The sequence below is a fragment of the Trachypithecus francoisi genome, unplaced genomic scaffold (genome assembly GCF_009764315.1).
Source record: "Trachypithecus francoisi isolate TF-2019V2 unplaced genomic scaffold, Tfra_2.0 Lachesis_group5, whole genome shotgun sequence".
Lineage (NCBI taxonomy): Eukaryota > Metazoa > Chordata > Mammalia > Primates > Cercopithecidae > Trachypithecus > Trachypithecus francoisi.
The window spans coordinates 39,735,083-39,756,955 of NW_022681470.1; the positions used below are offsets into that span (position 1 = coordinate 39,735,083).

At 41.2% G+C, this 21,873-nt stretch overlaps 1 protein-coding gene and 2 pseudogenes across 3 annotated transcripts in view; all 3 read right to left on the reverse strand.

Annotated features, from left to right (window-relative positions):
- The window catches only part of SHCBP1L (SHC binding and spindle associated 1 like), a 44,149-nt gene extending 26,593 nt beyond the window's left edge, over window positions 1-17,556 (reverse strand). For both annotated transcript variants that reach the window (XM_033200780.1, XM_033200781.1), the window contains exons 1-5: window positions 16,337-17,556; window positions 14,984-15,133; window positions 7,721-7,935; window positions 6,364-6,450; window positions 6,073-6,291 (exon numbers count right to left, since the gene is read on the reverse strand). In XM_033200780.1, the coding sequence (XP_033056671.1) occupies window positions 6,073-6,291; window positions 6,364-6,450; window positions 7,721-7,935; window positions 14,984-15,133; window positions 16,337-16,750 (1,085 nt within the window). In that variant the 5' untranslated portion in view covers window positions 16,751-17,556. The remainder of the gene's footprint in view (window positions 1-6,072; window positions 6,292-6,363; window positions 6,451-7,720; window positions 7,936-14,983; window positions 15,134-16,336) is intronic.
- LOC117076855 lies at window positions 9,039-10,092 on the reverse strand (annotated as a pseudogene). The gene has a single exon (XR_004434494.1). The product of XR_004434494.1 is annotated as an uncharacterized LOC117076855 (transcript).
- Window positions 17,557-18,266: 710 nt separating the features above from the next.
- Window positions 18,267-20,266, reverse strand: LOC117076852 (annotated as a pseudogene).
- Window positions 20,267-21,873: the final 1,607 nt, after the last annotated feature.

Here is a 21,873-nt window from a genome sequence, read left to right on the forward strand (position 1 = left end):
GGATTTTGTATCTATATTCATTAGTGATACTCGTCTAGGTTTTCTTTTCTTGTGATGTCTTTGCTTTTGGATTCAGAGTAATATATTGTCTCACAGAATGAGTTGGGAAATTGTTACCTTTTATTTTCTGCAAGAGTTTTTGAAGAATGTTGATTCTTCTTTAAACATGTGTCACAATTCACCAGTGAAGACATCTAGTCCTTGACTTTCCTTTGTGAGTAGTTTTTTATTTGCTAATTCAATCTACTTAACTTGTTATAGAGCCAGTCAGAATTTATGTTTCTGCTTGAATCATTTTTGGTAGATTGTGTCTTACTAGGCATCTGCTCATTTATTCTAGGTTATCTAATTTGTTGGGTTGAGTTATTTATACTATTCCTTTGTAATACTTTTTATTTCAGTGTAGGTTTTTATGTGGATGTAAAATTTCAAATTAATTGGGTAATTAATCCTACCAAGTAGGATTGCAACTGCTGAGTACTATGGTTAAACTATGTTTCGCTTTATAAGAAACTGCCAAACAGTACTCTAAAGAACCAGTACCATTTTGCATTCTAACCAGCAAAGAATGAAAGTTCCTTTGCTCAACATTCTCAGTAGCAATTAATATTATCAGCCTTTTTTTTTTATTTAGCCATTCCTAATAGGTATGTAATGGCATCTCATTGCTGTTTTAATTTGCAATTTACTAATGACAAATGAGGTTGAGCATCTCTTTATATGCTTTTTTGCTGTCTGTGTATTTTCTTCGGTAAGGTGTCTATTCAGATCTTTGCCCATTTTTAATTGGGTTGTTTGTTGTTTGAGTTTTATGAGCTCTTTGTATATTTTAGATACAAGTCTATCACATATATATTTTGCAAATATTTTCTCCTAATCTGTGGCTAGTTTTTTCATTCTCTTAATAGTGTATTTTTCAGAGCAGTTTTCAATTTTAACAAAGTCCAACTTACGACTTTTTTCTCTCACAGAACATACAGTATTGTTGTGGCACCTAAAAACCCACTGCCAAACACAAGAGTATCTATAATTTCCTACAAGTCTTATGGTTTTGAATTTTATGTTTAGGTTTATGGACCACTTTGAGTTCATTTTTGTGAAAGGTCTGTATCTAGGTTCACGTTTTTGGATATAGATATTCAGTTATTCCAGCACCATTTGTTGAAGAGAATATCCTTTCTCTATTACATTTCTTTCGCCCTTTGTCAAGTCGGTCTACTCTATGTGTGGATCCTATGGACTCTCTAATCTGGACTATATAAGGACTCTATTTATGGACTCTATTTCCTTCCACTGATCTATATGCCTCTTCCATTAACCTATTCTTTCACCTATACCATACTCTTTTGATTACTACAGCTTCATAGTAAGTCTTAAAATCGAGTAGTAGTAGTCCTTCAACTTTTTGGCTATTCTAGGTTTCCTGCCTTTCCATATGAGTTTTAGAAACAGTTTGTCAGTCTCTACAAAATATTTTGCTATGAATTTCACTGGGATTGCACTGGATCTACAGATCAAGTTGGGAAGAACTGACATTTTTTAAATATTGGGTTTTCCAATCCAAGAACATAAGATATCTCTCCATTTATTGTCATCAGTGTATTGTAGCTTTCTGCATTATAGGTCCTATATTTTGTTAGGTATATACCTAAGTATTTCACATTTTTGGTTCTATTGTCAATAATTTTTAAAATTTAAAATAAATTGTTCATTGCTGGTTTGTAAAAAAGCAGTTGATTTTTGAATATTAACCTTGCTTCCTGTAAACTTGCTATACTCATTTATCGGTTTCAGGAGTTTTGTTCCTTTTTGATTCTTTGGGATTTTCTACATAGACAATTATGTCATCTGCAAATATAGTTTTATTTCTTCTTTTCCAGTCTGCAGACCTTTTGTTTCTTTTTCTTGTCTTATTGCATTATTTAGAACTTCTAGTATGAAGGTGAATAGGAGTGGTAAGAAATTGTTAATCTTCCTGGAGAACCAAACCCTTTATCATCATGAAATGTCCCTTTTTATCCCTGATAATTGTCCTAGTTCTTAAAGCTGCTTCATCTGAAATATAGCCACACCAGCTTTTTATTAATTAGCATGAGCATGAAATATCTTTCTCCATCCCTTTACTTTGAACATATCTGAATCTTTATAAAGTGGGTTTCTTACAGATCACATATAGTTGGGTATTGTTTTCTTAAATCCATTTTCATAATCTCTGCTTTTTTTATTTAGACCATCTACATTTAAAGTTATTTTGACATAATTAACATTTACCATATTGTAGCTGGTTTCTATTAATACAGAGGTTGCACCTATCCTTTGTTTCCTTTTTCCCTCCTTTTCTGCCTCTTCTAGCGTTTTGGTTGCTTTTTGGGTTTTTTGTGTTTTGTTTTTGTTTTTGTTTTTGTTTTTTGAGACACAGTCTTATTCTGTCACCCAGGCTGGAGTGCGGTGGCATGATCTCAGCTCACTGCAACCTCCACCTCACAGGTTCAAATGATTCTCGTGCCTCAGCCTCCTGAGTAGCTGGGCATGCACCGCCACACCTGGCTAATTTTTATATTTTTAGTAGAGATGGAGTTTCGCCATGTTGGTCAGGGTGGTCTGGACTCCTGACCTCAGGTGATCCGCCCACCTTGGCCTCCTAAAATGCTGGATTACAGGTATGAGCCACCACACCCAGCCCTGCCCCTTCTAGTTTTAATTTAGCATTTTATTTTGTTCCATTGTGTCTACTCTCTTAAATCAATTATACTTCTTTTTAAAAAAAAAAAAAAAATAGTATTTGCCCGAGAGATTGCAACATATATTCTTAACTAATTTATGTCCACTTTCAAATAACACTAAACTACTTCACATGTCATGAAGATACCATATAACAGAGTATTCCAGGCCGGGCGCGGTGGCTCAAGCCTGTAATCCCAGCACTTTGGGAGGCCGAGATGGGTGGATCACGAGGTCAGGAGATCGAGACCATCCTGGCTAACACGGAGAAACCCCGTCTCTACTAAAAAAATACAAAAAATTAGCCGGGCGAGATGGCGGGCGCCTGTAGTCCCAGCTACTCGGGAGGCTGAGGCGAGAGAATGGCGTAAACCCAGGAGGCGGAGCTTGCAGTGAGCTGAGATCCGGCCACTGCACTCCAGCCTGGGCGACAGAGCGAGACTCCCTCTCAAAAAAAAACAAAAACAAAACAAAACAAAACAAAAAAAAACAGAGTATTCCAATTCTATCCTCCCATCTTCTATGATATTGTTTCATTTATTTCAGTAATCCATAAGCTTTAATTACCTAATGAATCATTACTACTATTATGTTAAATAGCTATCTTTTAGATCAATCAACAATAAGAAAAATAGAGGCTGGACACAGTGGCTCACACCCGTAATCTCAGCACTTTGGAGGTCGATGTGGGAGGATCACTTGAGCCCAGGAGTTTGAAATCAGCCAGGGCAATATAGTGAGACCCTGTCTCCACAAAAATAAAAATAAAAAAATTAGCCAGGCATGGTGGCACACACCTGTGATTCCAGCTACTCAGGAGACTGAAATGAGAGGATCACTTGAGCCTGGGAAGTCAAGGCTGCAGTGAGCCATAATCACGTCAATGCACTCAAGCCTGGGTGACAGGGCAAGACCCTGTCTCAGAAAAATAAATAAATAAAATAATAATAAAATAATTTATGTTACCTTTATTCCTTTTCTCACATTGTTCCTTACTATATGCAGACATGAGTTTTTGTCATTTTTCTTCTCCCTGAAGAACTTCCTTTAACCTTTCTTGCAGAACAGGCCTACTAATGATAAACTCTCAGTTTTGTTTTGTTTTGTCTGAGCAAGTATTTCTTGCTCACATTTGAAGAATAATTTCACTAGATACAGAATTCTAGTCTGGTGGTTCTTTCAACATTTTGAATATTTCTCTCCACTCTCATCTTATTTTCATAGTTCTTTCTGAGAAATTCTTGTTCACTATAGTAGGTAATGTGGGTTATTTCCTTTGGCTTCCTTCAAGATATTTTTTCGTTATTTGTAGCTTTATGCAGTTTAAATATGATATGCCTAGGTGTTGATTCTTTGATATTTATCCTGTTTGGTGTTCTCTGAGCTTTGTGGATCTGTGGTTTTGTGTCTGTATTTAATTTTGGAAAATTCTCATCATTATTAATTCAAGTATTTCTTCTGATCCATTTGCTCTTTTTCTTCTTCTTCTGGTATTTCAGTTACAAATATGTTAACACCTTTTGAAACTGTCCCACGGTTCTTGAATGTTCTCTTCAGTTTCTTTCATTCTTTTTTCTTTGCATTTCAGTTTGGGAAGTTTCTATTTGACGAATCTTTAAACTCATTAATTCTTTCTTCCCACAATAATAGATCACGTATCCCAGTTATTGATGAATTTTAAATTCTCTGACTGATGAATTCCAAAATCATACCTGAGTCTCTTTGTGAAACTTGCTTTGTTTCTCTGAACTGGTTTTTTCTTGCTTTTAGCATGCTTTATAATTTCTGTTGAAAGCCAAACATGACAAGTCAGGTAACAGAACAGGTTAAAAGGCCTTTAGTGTGAGGTTTTATATTAATCTGGCCAGGTTGTATTTAATGTATACTATAGCTGTAAGTGTCAGAAGCTTCAAATTCCTCTAGTTTCCTTGTTTTTGTCCCCCATCTTGTCTTTGTGCTTTTCCTTCTTTTTTTTTTTTTTTGTGACGGAGTTTCGCTCTTGTTGCCCAGGCTGCAGTTCAATGGTGAGATCTCGGCTCACTGCAACCTCCGCCTCCCAGGTTCAAGCAATTCTCCTGCCTCAGCCTCCCGAGTAACTGGGATTACAGGCATGCACCACCACGCCCGGCTAATTTTGTGTTTTTAGTAGTGACGGGGTTTTCCATGTTGAGGCTGGTCTCAAACTCCTGACCTCAGGTGATCCTCCCACCTCGCCCTCCCAATGCTGGGATTACAGGCGTGAGCCACCACACCAGGCCTATGCTGCTGCTGCTTCTTTTATTTTTTTCTTTTAAGAGACAGGGTCAAACAACAACTAAGAGACAGGGTCTTGCTCTGTTGCCCAGGCTGGAATGCAGTAGCATGATCAATGCTTACTGCAGCCTCAAACTCTTTGGCTCAAGTGAGCCTCCTGCCTCAGCCTCCCAAGTAGTTGAGACTACAGGCACATGCCACCACATTTCTAGCTAAATTTTAAAAATCTGTTTTGTTTTTTTTTGTTTTTTTTGTTTTTTGTTTTTTTTTTTTTGAGGCGGAGTCTCGCTCTGTCGCCCGGACTGGAGTGCAGTGGCCGGATCTCAGCTCACTGCAAGCTCCGCCTCCTGGGTTTACGCCATTCTCCTGCCTCAGCCTCCCGAGTAGCTGGGACTACAGGCGCCCGCCACCTCGCCCGGCTAGTTTTTGTATTTTTAGTAGAGACGGGGTTTCACCGTGTTAGCCAGGATGGTCTCGATCTCCTGACCTCGTGATCCGCCCGTCTCGGCCTCCCAAAGTGCTGGGATTACAGGCTTGAGCCACCGCGCCCGGCCAAAAATCTGTTTGTTTATTGTAAAGATGGGACCTCAATATGCTGCCCAAGGCTGGTCTCAAACTCTTGGCTTCAAGTGATCCTCCTACCTTGTCCTCCCAAAGTGCTGGGATTACAGGTGTGAGCCACCATATCCAGCCTGTCTTTATGCTTCTTTTAAAAACTGTTCTGTAGACAGACTCTGTCTATGTCTTGCTACTCTTTTAGCTATAATCCAGTTTTCTTATTTGGTTCACATATTATATATAGAGGAGGTCTACTTCTTCCTTTCTTATGCTTTGGCCAAAATCAAAAGAGTTAAAATGAAAGATAAGGAAGGAAATGGATTAATGAGTTCTTTTGGTCAAAAAAAAACAATGATTTTAGTGAATTCAGCTAATACAAACATAATTTTCCAATGCTGATAATTGTACCTTGTGCTTACTTCATAAATTAGACATCTAATTTTATACTTCACTTTAATCAGAACATATACCACAAAATAAGTGCTATGATAAAATAACCATGTAAATTTTGCTTCTATTTGAAATAGAGCAAATTATTACCGGAGGCGTAAATCTTCCCACATTTTCAATAATCCACAGAGCATGACTATCTCATAGTATTTTTTCCAGCATTCAACAGCCTCTGCTGCAGATGGATCTTCTTTAATATTGCTCTGATACTCCACGAGTTCGACACGTTTGTTTTTATATTTCTCCAAAGTTTTTTTAAAACGTTGTGCAATAGGACCAGGTATTGTTCCATCCTGTATATCACACCACCTGAAAATTATCAACATAATTACAATGTTTATTTTTTCTAACGTGTGGCATAAGTTTATAAACTATACTTACAAATTAATTCTTTCTTCAATAAGTGCAGCATAATTCTCACAACTTTCTTCATCATCCCAGTCTCTCCAAAGAAAGTCATAAAAAAACCTACAATAAACCAAATTGACAATAATCAAAAAGAGCCACTACTGATTTAGAGCTAAACAGATATTCTGATGTCAGAATTCTCTACCTCAATCTTAATTCTTAAGCAAAATATTTTAAAATGACCTTTGAGTCAACTAAAAGGTAAAACTTTAAAAATTAGATGACTTGCATTCTATTTTTTTTGTTTGTTTGTTTGTTTGAGACCGAGTCTTGCTCTGCCACCCAGGCTGGAGTGCAGTGGCCGTATCTCAGCTCACTGCAAGCTCCGCCTCCGGGTTTACGCCATTCTCCTGCCTCAGCCTCCCGAGTAGCTGGGACTACAGGCGCCCGCCTCGTCGCTCGGCTAGTTTTTTGTATTTTTTTTTTTTTTTTTTTTTTTGAGACGGAGTCTCGCTCTGTCGCCCAGGCTGGAGCGCAGTGGCCGGATCTCAGCTCACTGCAAGCTCTGCCTCCCGGGTTCACGCCATTCTCCTGCCTCAGCCTCCTGAGTAGCTAGGACTACAGGCGCCCGCCACCTCGCCCGGCTAGTTTTTTTTTTTTTTTTAGTAGAGACGGGGTTTCACCGTGTTAGCCAGGATGGTCTCGATCGCCTGACCTCGTGATCCGCCCGTCTCGGCCTCCCAAAGTGCTGGGATTACAGGCTTGAGCCACCGCGCCCGGCAACTTGCATTCTATTTTAGGTTATGGTAAATGAGATAATGAGTGGGACTGTAAAATTCTGTTTCTAAATTTTATAGATTTTGGATATCATTTGCTCAAAAAATAAATAATATGTAAGATACTACCAAATGTGTATGGGAGGAAAACATTAGAAAAACAAAAACATGCCAAAAAAAATTCTGTATTTTGTTTGTGGATAACTTCCCTCAAATTGTATCAACTTATAAGAAGCAATCATAATGTGAATGATGATATCTAGTATTTGTAATGCCTTTAAATTTGAGAAATGAATGCTAATAAATTTAAGATGCTTAAATATGAATAGAAGTTAATGTTACTTATTTCAAGAATTCTTTTAAATTTTATTTTTATAAAATTTAAGATTAAAAAATTGCAAACTTTTCATTACCTATATATAATGTTTCTGCAAGAAAATGTTTTTACTAAAAATTACAAATACAATTGTTAATTTAAAATGGACAAATTTAATCCAGCAGTAGTGAATGAAGATTAAATCAGTAAATGCTTATAAAGTGATTATATGAGCAAAACTTTTACATTAACTTTTGGATATGATAAATGTAACTTTCAAAAGTAAAGGCCCTAATACCTGACAACTTCCAAGGCCAAAGCAATATCATGTATATCAGTATCTTGTCCCTCAACAGGATACACTTCCAAAAGAGGCACACTGTGTTCCAGTTCCTCCAAAATGTCATCAACCAAATCTCTTGGAATATTTGCAATGTTGGAAGAAAAGGGCTCAGCAACAGAAACAGTAACTTTGAAACGAGATGATGAGTCTTGGTATGGTTCACAAGTTACCTAAGATAAATATCATAAGAGATGTAGTTACAAATACCAGTAAGCCACAGGATTTCTTTCTCATATATGAGCTCATTATAAAGTTTCTTCTTTTAAGTTTATGACTTCTTCAACAATCAACATATAGAATAATTATAGACCAATATTAAATATACTATCAATAGTTTTTCAAACCCTACTTCTTAAACACATTTTTTTCAGTTTCATGAAAGGAATTCTGTATCTCCTACATTATTTGTTTCTAAGATTGAGTTGCCAGACTTTGAGATTTCATAAAACAGTGTGTATGTATATATATATATATGGCAGGGTCTTACTGTGTTGCTCAGGCTAGCGTGCAGTGGCTATTCACAGGTGTAATGATTGCACACTCATCCTCGAAGTCCTCAGCTCAAGCCATTCTCTTACCTCAGCCTCCTGAGGACCTGGGACTACAGGAACATGCCACTGTGCCCAGCTAATATTATCGAAAAAATTTTGGGCCGGGCGCGGTGGCTCAAGCCTGTAATCCCAGCACTTTGGGAGGCCGAGACGGGCGGATCACGAGGTCAGGAGATCGAGACCATCCTGGCTAACACGGTGAAACCCCGTCTCTACTAAAAAATACAAAAAACTAGCCGGGCGAGGTGGTGGGTGCCTGTAGTCCCAGCTACTCGGGAGGCTGAGGCAGGAGAATGGCGTAAACCCGGGAGGCGGAGCTTGCAGTGAGCTGAGATCCGGCCACTGGACTCCAGCCTGGGCGACAGAGCGAGACTCCGTCTCAAAAAAAAAAAAAAAAAAAAAAAAAAAGAAAAAAATTTGAACACATTTTGCCATAAAAGCATGTTAAATATAATAAATCATAATTATAAGCTTCCAGTGGGCATCTAGCACATAGTAAGCACTGAATAAAGTAGCAAAATAATAAAAATGACAATGATAATAACAAAAAAAATAAACAAAATACCAAACAAAGAGCAGGCTGAAAAAAAAAAAAAAAAAAAAAAGCCCTGCTATCTGTATTACACCATTGGTGGAAGAATGGCTATTCAAACATCAAAAAATAAATAAATAAATAAATAAAGCAGAAAAGACATAAAGAGTAAAATTCTTTTTTTTTTTTTTTCCAAAATTGAGATTTTATTGGTCGAGGATCAGTACAGACATTTCAATTTGTACACAATTCTTAACATATGTAACGAAAATCTAAAAAGCCACTTATTGTAATTCTTTTTAAAAATTATTCCAGTGACTTTCCAGCTTAAAATTTGGAAGCAAATTTTCCTTAAGAGGCTATCAAGTACCAGTATCTTCACATGTTGGTCAGCTGTTACATACGGGCCACCAGTTCACAACTGAATAGCACCTACACTACATATTCAAATTTGTAAACTTTCACAGCACAGTAACAAAGTTATTAGGAAAACAGGACTAACAACCAAAGATGTTAGTGAGTGCACACAATTCTGACAGGGAGAGCCATGATCAAAGAGTGGTTTTCTTTTGGAAAAACTTCTACTGAACAACATGGGAATAGAAATAATTAAAAATGTTGAAGACAATAAATGCAGGACTGACTCCATATTGCCATTTAATATGCTTCGTATTATAGGATATAAAAACTAACCTCCCACCTGTGGAATGTTAATCTGACACCCGAGACAGTCAAAGCCTCCCATAATTCAATATCCCACACTACTTTCCGGTTGTACCAAAAAATAAACAACCAGCAAATGATTCCACCTCTTAAAAAAAAGCATTTACACTTAAAAAGTGGGATGAGGTGGGATTCCCTCATTCTTAAAAATGTTTCTAGAGCTACTAAAAAATTGGCATTTACAAAATAGTTGATAAAAAATATTCTTCTGGATTGCACAAGAAGGGAGACAGGGACCACTGGTAAGACATGGTGTATGGTATTAATCAGACTTGGCTTCTTTCTCTCCTGCTTCATGAGAGGCTGGACTCTCCTCAGTTTTCGTTTCCCTGTTTTCTGCAGGTAAATCTTTAGTTTCTTGGTTAGCCACTTCGGCCTGTTTCCCTTTGCTCCCCTTTTCCCTTTTGTTTGCACATTTTTGTCTGAAGATTTATCCTTCGCTGCTGCCTTTTTCGGCTTCACTTCCACTTTTGCAGGAGGTTTAGCAGACAACCGTGCCGATCTCCTCTTGGGCTCTTCTTTGGCGGCCCCTTCGGCGGAGCTGACCATCCTCTTGGGCATCCTGGCGGCAGGGCGGGCGCCTGCCGGGTGCCTGCGGGCGGCGGGGCGCCCAGAGCCTTCGCGAAACTGGACTGCCTGGCCGCTGCCACTCCTCCTGCCTCCCGGGCTGCTGAGAGCCACCAAGAGTAAAATTCTTAAGTTGATTTAGCTTCATGAACAACATGCTATATTGTTTATTCATCTTATTTCACCATAGTATGGTGATACTTCCCTGCACTTGTCTGAAAATCAGTGCTTCAGAACCAAAGTTGATAGTTTTTTAAAAAATTTAATAAATTACATATTAATACAAATTTCAAAATATTGGCACAAATTAGTGTTAACACAAACACTTCCAAAATCTGTTCTGAAAATTTTCAAGTACAGCAAATGAAATTCTCTATCTTTTGGTAGAGTTATGTCAAAAAAAATTTTAAGTATCAGCAAGTGTTACCTCATCAGTACCTAAAACAATAATCATTTAAATACAGGAAATATTTTCAAATCACTAACCAAACTTTGAAACACAAAGTTTATAATTAATTAAATATAAATTCTATTCTTCAAAGCAGTTATGGGACAGAAGAAAACTTAAAAAATAGAATAACAATTTAAAACTGGGTGCTTGAAGATAATAAATGACCTGCAATCCATATTTGTGACAAGACAAAAATATATTTCCAAAGAATCATTATGAAATATGATACTGAGCTTTATATTTTAATATTTTAGTTCTCTCTCTCTCTCTTTTTTTTTTTTTTTTTTTTTTTAAGAAACAGGGTTTTACTCTGCTGCCTAGGCTAAAGTGCATTGGCATGATCATAGCTCACTGCAGCCTCGAACTCCTGGGCTCAAGCAATCCTCTCCACTCAGCCTCCCAATTAGTTAGGACTACCTGTGCCACCACACTCGATTTTTTTTTTCTTTTTTTCTTTTTTTGTTACAGACAGGGTCTCACTACGCTGCCTAGGCTGGTCTTGAACTCCTGGCCTCCAGTGATCCTGCTGTCTCAGCCTTTCAAAGTGCTAGGATTACAGGAATGAGCCACCATGCCCGGCCTAGTGTGGTTTTTTTTTGAGACAGGGTCTCACTCTGTTGCCCTGGCTGGAGTGCAGTGGCTCAATCTCAACTCACTGCAACCTCTGCCTCCTGGGTTTAAGTGATTCTCCAGCCTCAGCCTCCCAAGTAGCTGGGATTACAGGCATGTGCCACCACAGCCTGGCTAATTGTATTTTTAGTAGAGATGGAGTTTCACCATATTGGCCAGGCTGCTCTCAAACTCCCGACCTCAGGTGATCCACCCAACTCGTCCTCCCAAAGTGCTGGGATTACAGGCATGAGCCACTGCATGTATAGTGATTTAGTTTTGATTTTTTTCAGTATTATACATGCATACGGTTTAGAATCAAATAGCTGTACCAGGTTTGTTATGAAAAATAGAATTCAGGCTGGGCGCGGTGGCTCACGTCTGTAATCCCAGCACTTGGGGAGGCTGAGGCAGGTGGATCACCTGATGTCAGGAGTTCAAGACCAGCCTGGCCAACGTGGTGAAACCCCGTCTCAACTAAAAAATACAAAAATTAGCCAGGCATGGTGGTGCATGCCTGTAATGCCAGCTACTCAGGAGGCTGAGGCAGGAGAATCGCTTGAACCTGGGAGGCAGAGGTTGCAGTGAGCCGAGATCACACCACTGCACTGCAGCCTGGGCAACAGAGCAAGACTCCTTCTCAAATAAATAAAGAAATAAATAAAAGAGGCCGGGCAGAGTGGTTCACACCTGTAATCTCAGCACTTTGGGAGGCCAAGGCAGGCGGATCACCCGAGGTCAGGAGTCTGAGACCAACCTGGCCAAGATGGTGAAACCCCGTCTCTACTAAAAATACAAAATTAGCCAGGCATGGTGGCATGAGCCTATAGTCCCAGCTATCCAGAAGGCTAAAACAGGAGAATCACTGGAACCCACGAGGCGGAGGTTGCAGTGAGCCAAGATCGCGCTATTGCACTCCAGCCTGGGCAACAGAGTGAGACTCCATCTCCCATCCAAGTACTAACCAGGCCCAACCCTGCTTAGCTTCCGAGATCAAACGAGATCGGGTGCCTTCAGGGTGGTATGGCCATAGATGATACTTCATCTCAAAAAATAAAAGAAAAGATATAATTCCTTGACAGTCTTCTATCACCCTCTAATTCTTGCTCCGCAGAGGCAACCATTTTTAACTCTTTTAGTTGATTATTTTTTGACATTTATATCTTTGTATTTAAATAATATGCTTATATTGCTACTTAAAGTTTTGTTTCCAGTTTTTGGCATTGGATATTGACTTCCAACTCTGAAAGATAAGAATTTAGTTGTCTCTTTCATTTTCCCTCATTTCCGTAATACACAACCACTCTTTTTTGGCCTTTCATTCACCAGTATGTTATATCTTAAGTATTTAGCATTTATCTTAATATGTTTGAAAAATGTGATTCACAGGTGAGCCATATGGTATGAGTTGATTTTTTTTCCTGCAAAAAATGTTGTTTTCCCAGCAGTCAATAATTGTATTGCTTTTCGTTTGCTCATTTTCTTTTTTTCTTTCCTTCCTTCCTTCCTTCCTTCCTTCTTTCTTTCTTTCTTTCTTTCTTTCTTTCTTTCTTTCTTTCTTTCTTTTCTCTCTCTTTCTTTCTTTCTTTTTTATTTTTTTGATGGAGTCTTGCTTTGTCACCCAGGCTACAGTGCAGTGGTGTGATCTCGGGCTCACTGCAACTCCTCTGCCTCCTGGGTTCAAGCAATTCTCCTGCCTCAGCCTCCCATGTATCTGGAACTACAGGCATGCGCCACCACATCCAGCTGATTTTTGAATTTTTAGTAGAGATGGGGTTTCACCATGTTAGCCAGCCAGTTGTGAAAGATCTAGGTAAAGCTACTCAAAGTCTGAAAATGAGCAAACCTCTAAAAAACAGAGTACTACTGGCTGGGCATGGTGGCTATGCCTGTAATCCCAGCACTTTGGGAGATTGAGGTGGGTGGATCACTTGAGGTCAGGAGTTCAAGACCAGCCTGGCCAACATAGTGAAATCTTGTTTTTACTAAAAATACAAAAATTAGCCAGGTGCAGTGGTGAACACCTGCAGTCATAGCTACTCAGGAGGCTGAGGTGGGAGAATTGCTTGGAACCGAGGAAGAGGTTGCAGTGAGCTGAGATAGCACCACTGCACTCCAGCCTGGGCAACAGAGTGAGACCTTATCTTAAAAAAAAAAAAAAAGGAAAGGAAAAGAAACAGAGTATTACTGAAAAATTAACTAATAGAGTCTTATTGAAAACTTAACTAATCCCAAGAATCTTTTACATTCCTTTGTAATCTCTATGACTGAAAATATGATATTCTTTTTTTTTTTTTTGAGATGGGGTCTCACTATGTCCCCCAGGCTCACTAAAACCTCTGCCTCCCAGGCTCAAGTGATCCTCCCACCTCAGCCTCCTGGGTAGCTGGGAACACAGGTGTGTGCCTGTTTTCTTTGGTAGAGATGGGGGGTTTCACCATGGTGCTCAGGCTGGTCTCGAACTCCTGAGCTCAAGTGATTCACCTGCCTTGGCCTCCCAAAGTGCTGGGATTACAGGCATGAACCACCACACCCAGATGCCATTCTTTATCTGTAAAACTGACACTGACTTTTCCATAGAACATATATTTTAAAATTGTTTTCAAGTAGTATATAACACAATGAGTTACATAAGTTTTTCTTGTATCCAAAAATACAGATTTAAATGATCTATCTGGGGCAAGGGTATCATTTGTGATTATAAATATTAATTTCTATATAAGGATAATTGACCTTTAACAGAATCAAACATGCCACAATGTTTAGCCTACAGGCCTAACAAAGAAAAATCTTATTAGGGCTGGGCGCAGTGCCTCATGCCTGTAATCCCAGCACTTTGGGAGGCTGAGTCAGGCAGATCACGAGGTCAGGAGTTCGAGACCAGCCTGGCCAACATGGTGAAACTCCTTCTCTACTAAAGATCACAAGGTCAGAAGTTCAAGACCAGCGTGGCCAACATGGTGAAACCCCGTCTCTACCAAAGATACAAAAAATTAGCTGGGTGTGGTGGCATGTGCCTGTAATCCCAGCTACTCGGTTGGCTGGGGCAGGAGAATCGCTTGAACCCGGGAGGCGGAGGTTGCAGTGAGCCGAGATCACACCACTGCACTCCAGCCTGGGAGACAGGGCAAGACTCTGTTTCAAAAGAAAAAAAAGAAAAGAAAAGAAAAGAAAAATCTTATCAGATAAAGGGTTGGAAGATATTATACTAAAAGGGTACTTTTCTTTTCTTTTCTTTTTTTTTGAGATGGAGTCTCACTCTGTCGCCCAGGCTGCACAATCTTGGCTCACTGCAAGCTCCGCCTCCTGGGTTCACACCATTCTCCTGCCTCAGTCTCCCAAAAAAGGGTACTTTTCAAAGGAAAAAAATTTCAAATTTTGCCAATAGTTTTCTGATCCATTTCTTTTTCTTTCCTCATCTGAAGTAAACTTCATAATTCAGATAAATGAAGATTAAAGGAAAAAGACAGAAAAAGAAGTCCCAAATTTGTTAAAGACTAAATTACTAATTTTATAAGAAATGCACTTTTGTTATTTTTACATTATTTGAGCAAAAACTAGGCTAATAAATATTGTCTGATACTACTAGATTCCATTTAATAATAATGGTTTATAGGCACTAATATTCCCCTTACCTTCTTTTTACACTATTAATTTTCTCAGAGACTTAAAACAGAAGTAAAATGTGTCAACTCTTGTGTATCAATCTCCAAATAATAAAGTCATATTTTAGTCTTTGAAAAAACTGATTCAAAAAGAACAAAGATCAAATAAAATTTATTTACCTCAACCAGTATACCAACAAAAGGGATAGAAGCTTCTTCATATTTCACAAAGAATACGTTGGGATTAGTCTTCCAGACTCCAAGCCATTTGTCTTTCAACTTTAATTTTTCTGATAGGTATTTACCCATAACTTCATCAGCATCTTCTGCCTAATAAGAGAAAAAAATGTATATATGTATAAATATATGAAATTATAGATTTTTAACTGTTTTTTTTTATTGATTTCTATTTTCAAATGGAACCAATATAGCCTTAAATAATGAACGACCTGCAAAGTTACAGATTTTAACTGAAACCACATCTAGTGGAAAACATGACCAACAAAAAATTAAACTTAAAAGAGATCTATTCACTGGAATAATTCATAGATAAGACAGCTAGTTATTGTTTATGTCTTAATTTTCAACTTTTTATAAATATCACTGCAATGAATATGCAGGTACACAAATTCTTCTGCTACAACTTAAAAAACTAGGTTAGAAACATGAAATATTTGCTCTATTCTGTTTTATCAGATATGTATTTTCTATATTTAAAAAATCATGCCACCAGGCACGGTGGCTCACGCCTGTAATCCCAACACTTTGGGAGGCCGAGGCGGGCGGATCACCTGGGGTCGGGAGTTCGAGTCCAGCCTGACCAACTGGAGAAACCCCGTCTGTACTTAAAAAAAAATACAAAATTAGCCGGGCTTGGTGGCGCGTGCCTGTAATCCCAGCTACGCGGGAGGCTGAGGCAGGAGAATCGCTTGCACCTGGGAGGCAGAGGTTGCGGTGAGCCGAGATTGTGCCACTGCACTCCAACCTGGGCAACAAGAATGAAACTCCGTCTCAAAAAGAAAAATATATATATATATACACACACACACACACACACACACACACACATATATATACACACACACACACACATATATATATATATATCATGCCGCCTCGTGGACTGCTGAGTGGGAAGTACTCTTAATTTCTAGCATTCTAGTGTAAAAGTCAAGGCTAAGTGATCGTATGTTTGGGCATAAACTGTTAAATAAAGGTAAAAAGATTCATGCCTGTGCAATGATAAGGCCAATATATCTTCATTTTTTAGGAGCTCTCAGAAAATTCTCTCAGGGCTATCCCGTTAACTGACGAATTTTGTCGGAAACTCGAACCTTAACTCCTCTAGGGCACGACGCGGGCACCTCTAACAAGGTGAACGCTCTACACAGGTTGACTCAATTTAATTTTTTGAAACGCAGGTTTTCGCTGTGCCCTGTGGACCCCCATCCGCCTAAGAGGGAAGCCCCAGATGCCTGTCCCCAGGCCCCGGCGAGCTTCTGACCGTCGTCTTCCTGCCCTGGATCCGCTCACCTTACAGTCCTGCAGCACTTGGTCGCAATACAGCGACACCTTCTCGTCCCGCCACATCCCCCTCATACGGGACCCGCAGACTGGGGGCAGGAGCTGCGCCTCCTCTTCATCCTCAGGCACTGACGGCAGGGGCTCCTCTTCCTCCTCCTCGGCCGCCTCTCCCGGGTCCTCGGCCTGAGCCGCGGGCAGGCGCTGGAGCCGCAGTCTGGCCGCCTCCCGGCCCGCTTTCCCCTTCACCTGGCGAGGGACGGCCACCACCGACCGCACTGGGATCGCGGTGCCCTTCAGGGTGGTCGCGGGCTCCGTGTCCCCGGAGACAGCGGAGGCAGCCTTCTCGCCTCGCCTGCCTGGGCTGATGGTGCGGAATGAGTCCGCAGGCACCGAGGCCCTGGAGGCCGACGCCATCGACGCCATCTCCTCAGCAGCCCCAGGGCCTGTGCAGCCGTTGGCCACTTTTCCCGCCCTCGGCAGCTCTGGCCAGTAGGTGCGCTGCGCTTCAGGCCCGCAACGAGCGGCGGCTCGAGGGAGTGCGGTCCGGTGGGGTGTTGCGGCTCGGGGAAGGATGTGGGGCGCGGCCCAGGGCTAGGGGGCGCGGGGCCTGAGGGTAGAGCGCGGGGACCTGCGGAGGCGGTCAGGGTGCTGGGGGTGGGGGGGACGCTGCTCAGAGCGGAGTGGGACGGGGCAGAGTGCCTGGGCTCAGAACAGGTGTGGGGGGCCCGGGGCAATGTTGGGTGCGGCTCCGTGTGGAACCCCCACCAGGTGCCGCTCACACCAGAAGGTGCCAGTCGAGCCCCAACGCACTGGCTCTAAACCCAGCCCTTTCTCTCCCCCAGGGGAGGTTTCCTTAGGGTCCTCATACTTTCAGGGTGATTACGAGTCACCCTCCAGGTCATCAGGACCTAAAAAAAGGCGCCGCCTGCCACTCCACACACGTGTAATTGCACAAACGAAGCCTGAAAGAAAATTTATTTTCATACTGGGAGGTGACACTAACTGGAACCCTCTGGTTATTAATAGAGGAAACCCTAGTGACAAATCCAGCAACCTAGATTTCCCTCTCAGCCCCCACCTATTACAGGGTTCACCAAATAAGATTTCCTTTACATTTTAGACAGGACTCTCACTTGTCGCCAAGATGTGGTAATACCAAGAAGTTAGTCTGTTTTCTTGTCTCTGTTGTGCTATTCAAAATTCTCACATAAAAGATTATATTATGTAACTGTTACACCGGACAACAACTTTCAGCTGGGAGTGATACGTGAAAACTATGAACATTTTCACGATAAAAGTCTGTTCAAGATCACACATTTTGGAGAACAACAGAGACCACTCACTTCTGGTATTTTACTGGTGAATGTATATGGAGCCAATTGGAATTAACGTTTGTTTACAGTCTAGCTGTGAAATACTGCACTGAAGCTGACAGCTCCCAAGGAGAACAGCATTGGGAAAACACCTGCCTTCCTTCACACTCGTCTGGAAGAACACTATGTTAAATTCTGAGTTTATTTTGAGGAAAACATTAATATCATGTTACTGTAGTTTAGGGAAAAATTACAACATGCCTCATGTTTCGACTCTGTTCTTACTTTATTCCTTTCGTTGAGTCCTGGACTTTGTTTATAACGATACTAATTCTACATATTTCACTAACACACACACACACAAAGTTTTACTCTAGTGTTTCTTCAAAAAAGTTTGTTTTGATAAATTATGGGTTTTTTTAATTCTTAGGTTCTGAATAATAAAGACCCCCTGTCCTGGTCCAAAGTTTAAAAACAGCAACAGCTCCCTTTTCCTCCAAAAAGCAAATCTTTGTTAGAAATCTGTTACATGCCACACAATGCATAGATGCCACAGTCACAGAGGTAAAAGACCAAATCCCTGCCCTCATAATCCTAATGAAAGATACAGATGGGTCAGTAGATGATTGTGTTTGGTAAGGACCGTACTTTTATTTATGTATATGTACATAAATAAACATATATTTATACATATTTATATTTATATATATACATGAAAAATATATATATAGGAGAAAAGGACCTTTCTTCTCCGAAGAAGGGATACTTAAGTTGAGTTTTGAAAACACCTTTTTTCTTTTTTTTTTGCCTCCCAAAGAAATTTAGCTTGTTTCTCCAACCTCCTGTCTTCTCCAGGATGCTTTGATAAATGGAATGCCATTGTCCCTTTTTCCTGCAATGACTCCCTTCTCCCTGGGTCCAACACAGAACTCCCACCGCCCAGGCTCAAGATCAGCTTTCATTTCCACCCATGGCCACTGTGTTTCTTGGTCATTCTTCAAGGGGTCTTTGTGTTCTCAACCTTCTCCTGTATTCCCAAGTGGAAGCTCCGTTGGCTCGCCCTCTGGTCCTCTTCCTGCTGAGCCAGTCTTCAACCAGGAGTCACACCAGAGTCACCAGGACAAGGAAAGCTAGGCCCATCTGAAGGAGATTCTGGGCAGTGTGGTCTCAGAGGGCACAGTCTTTCTGGAGTCCCGTCTCTGTGGTTAAAAGGTAGGTGTCCCAAGAGCCAGAAGAGGTGGGGTCTGCATGTGCAAAGCTGGTGTTCTCAATGTCCCCTGTGACCAGGAGCTTCACCGGTTCACTGGGGAAAGACCACACATGGTTGTTATAGGAGCCAAAACATTGGTATGTCCCTCTGTGGGCTGTGGTCACAGGGCCCATGGGGAACTCCACCTGGAGATTCCCATATCTGCACTGTACGCGACTGGATCTTCCCTCCTGTTACCACCAGATCCAGAGAGTCACTGGCCCCTGACCAGAGCTCCCAGTCAGATAGAAGCAGCTGTATAGCCCTGCCGTGCGGGAGGTCATGACCAGGATGTGGAATTCAACTTTGTTAATCCGTTCAGGGGGTTTTGGTCTCTCCATGGCAGAAAGGCTTCCTTCAAAGCACAGCTGGTATTCAACAGCCCCAGAATTTCCCCGGTAACAGATGGTCACCGGCTTTGCATTTGGAATCATGAAACTAGGTTCAGCCCAGATGATGGGTTTTGGGAGAGTCTGCTGCTGAGTACTAATCCTCTGACTCAGACACAGCCAGTGGCAGAGCAGGGCAGGGAGTGTAGAAGGCATCACTCAGATTCTGCCAGGCGAGTACCAAGCAGCGGGGTGGAGACTGAGCCCAGCAGGCCAGGAGATGCACAGGATCTGGTGGGTGAGGCCTAGCACCCATCACCACGGGGCAGCTTTCACTTTGACTTTTTTCACAAGAAGGTTCACATCTCCTCTCCACCTCTGACCATGAGCCTACAGAAAGGCCATGGTCCCTATGACACATCTGACCATAGCTGTGGTCTAGCCAGCTCCTCTGATAATTGTCTGCTCAGCCTGAAATGCATTTCTGGGTCAACTTCTCAATTCTGCGATGTGGAAGTCATGCCCAGGGCATGTCAGTATACAGACCCATGATACTGCCTAAGAATCATAAAAATATGGGGAATTTCACAATGAGATACCATCTCACACCAGTCAGAATGGCTATTACTAAAAAGTCAGAAATTAACAGATGCTGGTGAGATTGTGGAGCAAAGAAGAAGGTTTACACACTGTTGGTGGGAGTGTAAATTAGTTCAGCCACTGTGGAAAGCAGTTTGGGGATTTTTTGAAGAACTACAAATAGAATGACCATTCAGCCCAGTAATCTCATTCCTGGGTATATATCCAAAGGAAAATAAATAATTCTACCAAAAAGACACATGCACTTGTATGTTCACTGGAACACTTCATAATAGCAAAGACATAGAATCAACTCAGGTGCCCAACAGTAGTGCATTGGATTAGGAAAATGTGGTACATATACATCATGGAATACTATACAACCATTAAAAGGCACAAGATTTTTGCAACCACATGGATGGAGGTGGAGGCCAATATCCTAAGCAAATCAACACAGAAACAGAAAACCAAATACCACATGTTCTCGCTTATAAGTGGGAGCTAAACATTGGGTACACATGAACACAAATAAGGGAACAACAGTCACTGGGGACTCCAAAAAGGAGGAGGGAAGGAGGGAGGCAAGACTTGAAAAACTATGTATTTGGTACTATGCTCACTAGTTGGGTGACTGGATCATTAAAAGTGCACATGTATCTGCTGAATCTAAAAAAAATAAGTAAAAATAGGGACTTTTTAACCTTGGCTCTTCTGTGTACAGCATGCACATGCTTGGATAAGTTAATTGGTTTTGTCAAAATGGAATGTTAACACTATCTTCTTCAATGATCAGTTATAATGTTTCAATATAATAAAATAAAAGTGAAAAGAAAAGCTTCCCACTTAAAGACTTAATAAGGGCTGGGCACAGTGACTCACGCCTGTAATCCCAACACTTTGGGAGGCCGAGGCAGGCGGATCACAAGGTCAGGAGTTCAACACCAGCCTGGCCAATATGGTGAAACACCATCTCTACTAAAAATGCAAAAATTAGCCAGGAGTGGTGGCAGGCACCTGTAGTCCCAGCTACTTGGGAGGCTTAGGCAGGAGAATCACTCAAACCCAGGAGACAGAGGTTGCAGTGAGCTGATATCACGCCATTGTACTCCAGCCTGAGAGACAGAACGAGACTCTGTCTCCAAAAATTAAAAAAAAAAAAAAAAAAAGAAAAAATTCTCTACTAAGGTTGTGAAGATCTACGGTAAGAACAAATGTTCTATTTGTGAAATTGTTAAGAAGAAAAAAGTGGCCGGGCGCGGTGGCTCAAGCCTGTAATCCCAGCACTTTGGGAGGCCGAGACGGGCGGATCACGAGGTCAGGAGATCGAGACCATCCTGGCTAATACGGTGAAACCCCGTCTCTACTAAAAAAAAATACAAAAAACTAGCCGGGCGACGAGGCGGGCGCCTGTAGTCCCAGCTACTCGGGAGGCTGAGACAGGAGAATGGCGTGAACCCGGGAGGCGGAGCTTGCAGTGAGCTGAGAGCCGGCCACTGCACTCCAGCCTGGGCGGCAGAGCAAGACTCCGTCTCAAAAAAAAAAAAAAAAAAAGAAAAGAAAAAAGTAATTGGTGCATATATAGGGTATGGTACTATGCACGGTTTCCGGCATCCACTGGGGCCTTGGAATGTATCCTAGTGGATACGGGGGACTGCAAAGAAATGTGCTAATTCAAAACAGTGAGCAACATTAGAGAGTCTCCCTGCAGGTACAAGAGGATGGACTGAGTGAGAAGTAGATTTCCCGTATACACTTGTGAGATGAATAACAATAGCAACAATTAGAGTGATGAAAGCGCAATAGTAGAAAGGGATCCCTCTCTCTCTCTTTTTTTTTCCAAGACAGAATCTTGCTCTGTCACCGAGGCTGGAGTACAGTGGCGTGATCTTGGCTCACTGCAATCTCCACCTCCCCGGTTCAAGTGATTCTCGTGCCTCAGCCTCCCAAGTAACTGGGACCATAGGCATGCACCACCATGTCTGGGTAATTATTGTATTTTTAGTAGATACAGGGTTTCACCATGTTGCCCAGGCTGGTCTCTAACTCCTGAACTCAAGTGATCCACCCGCCTCGGCC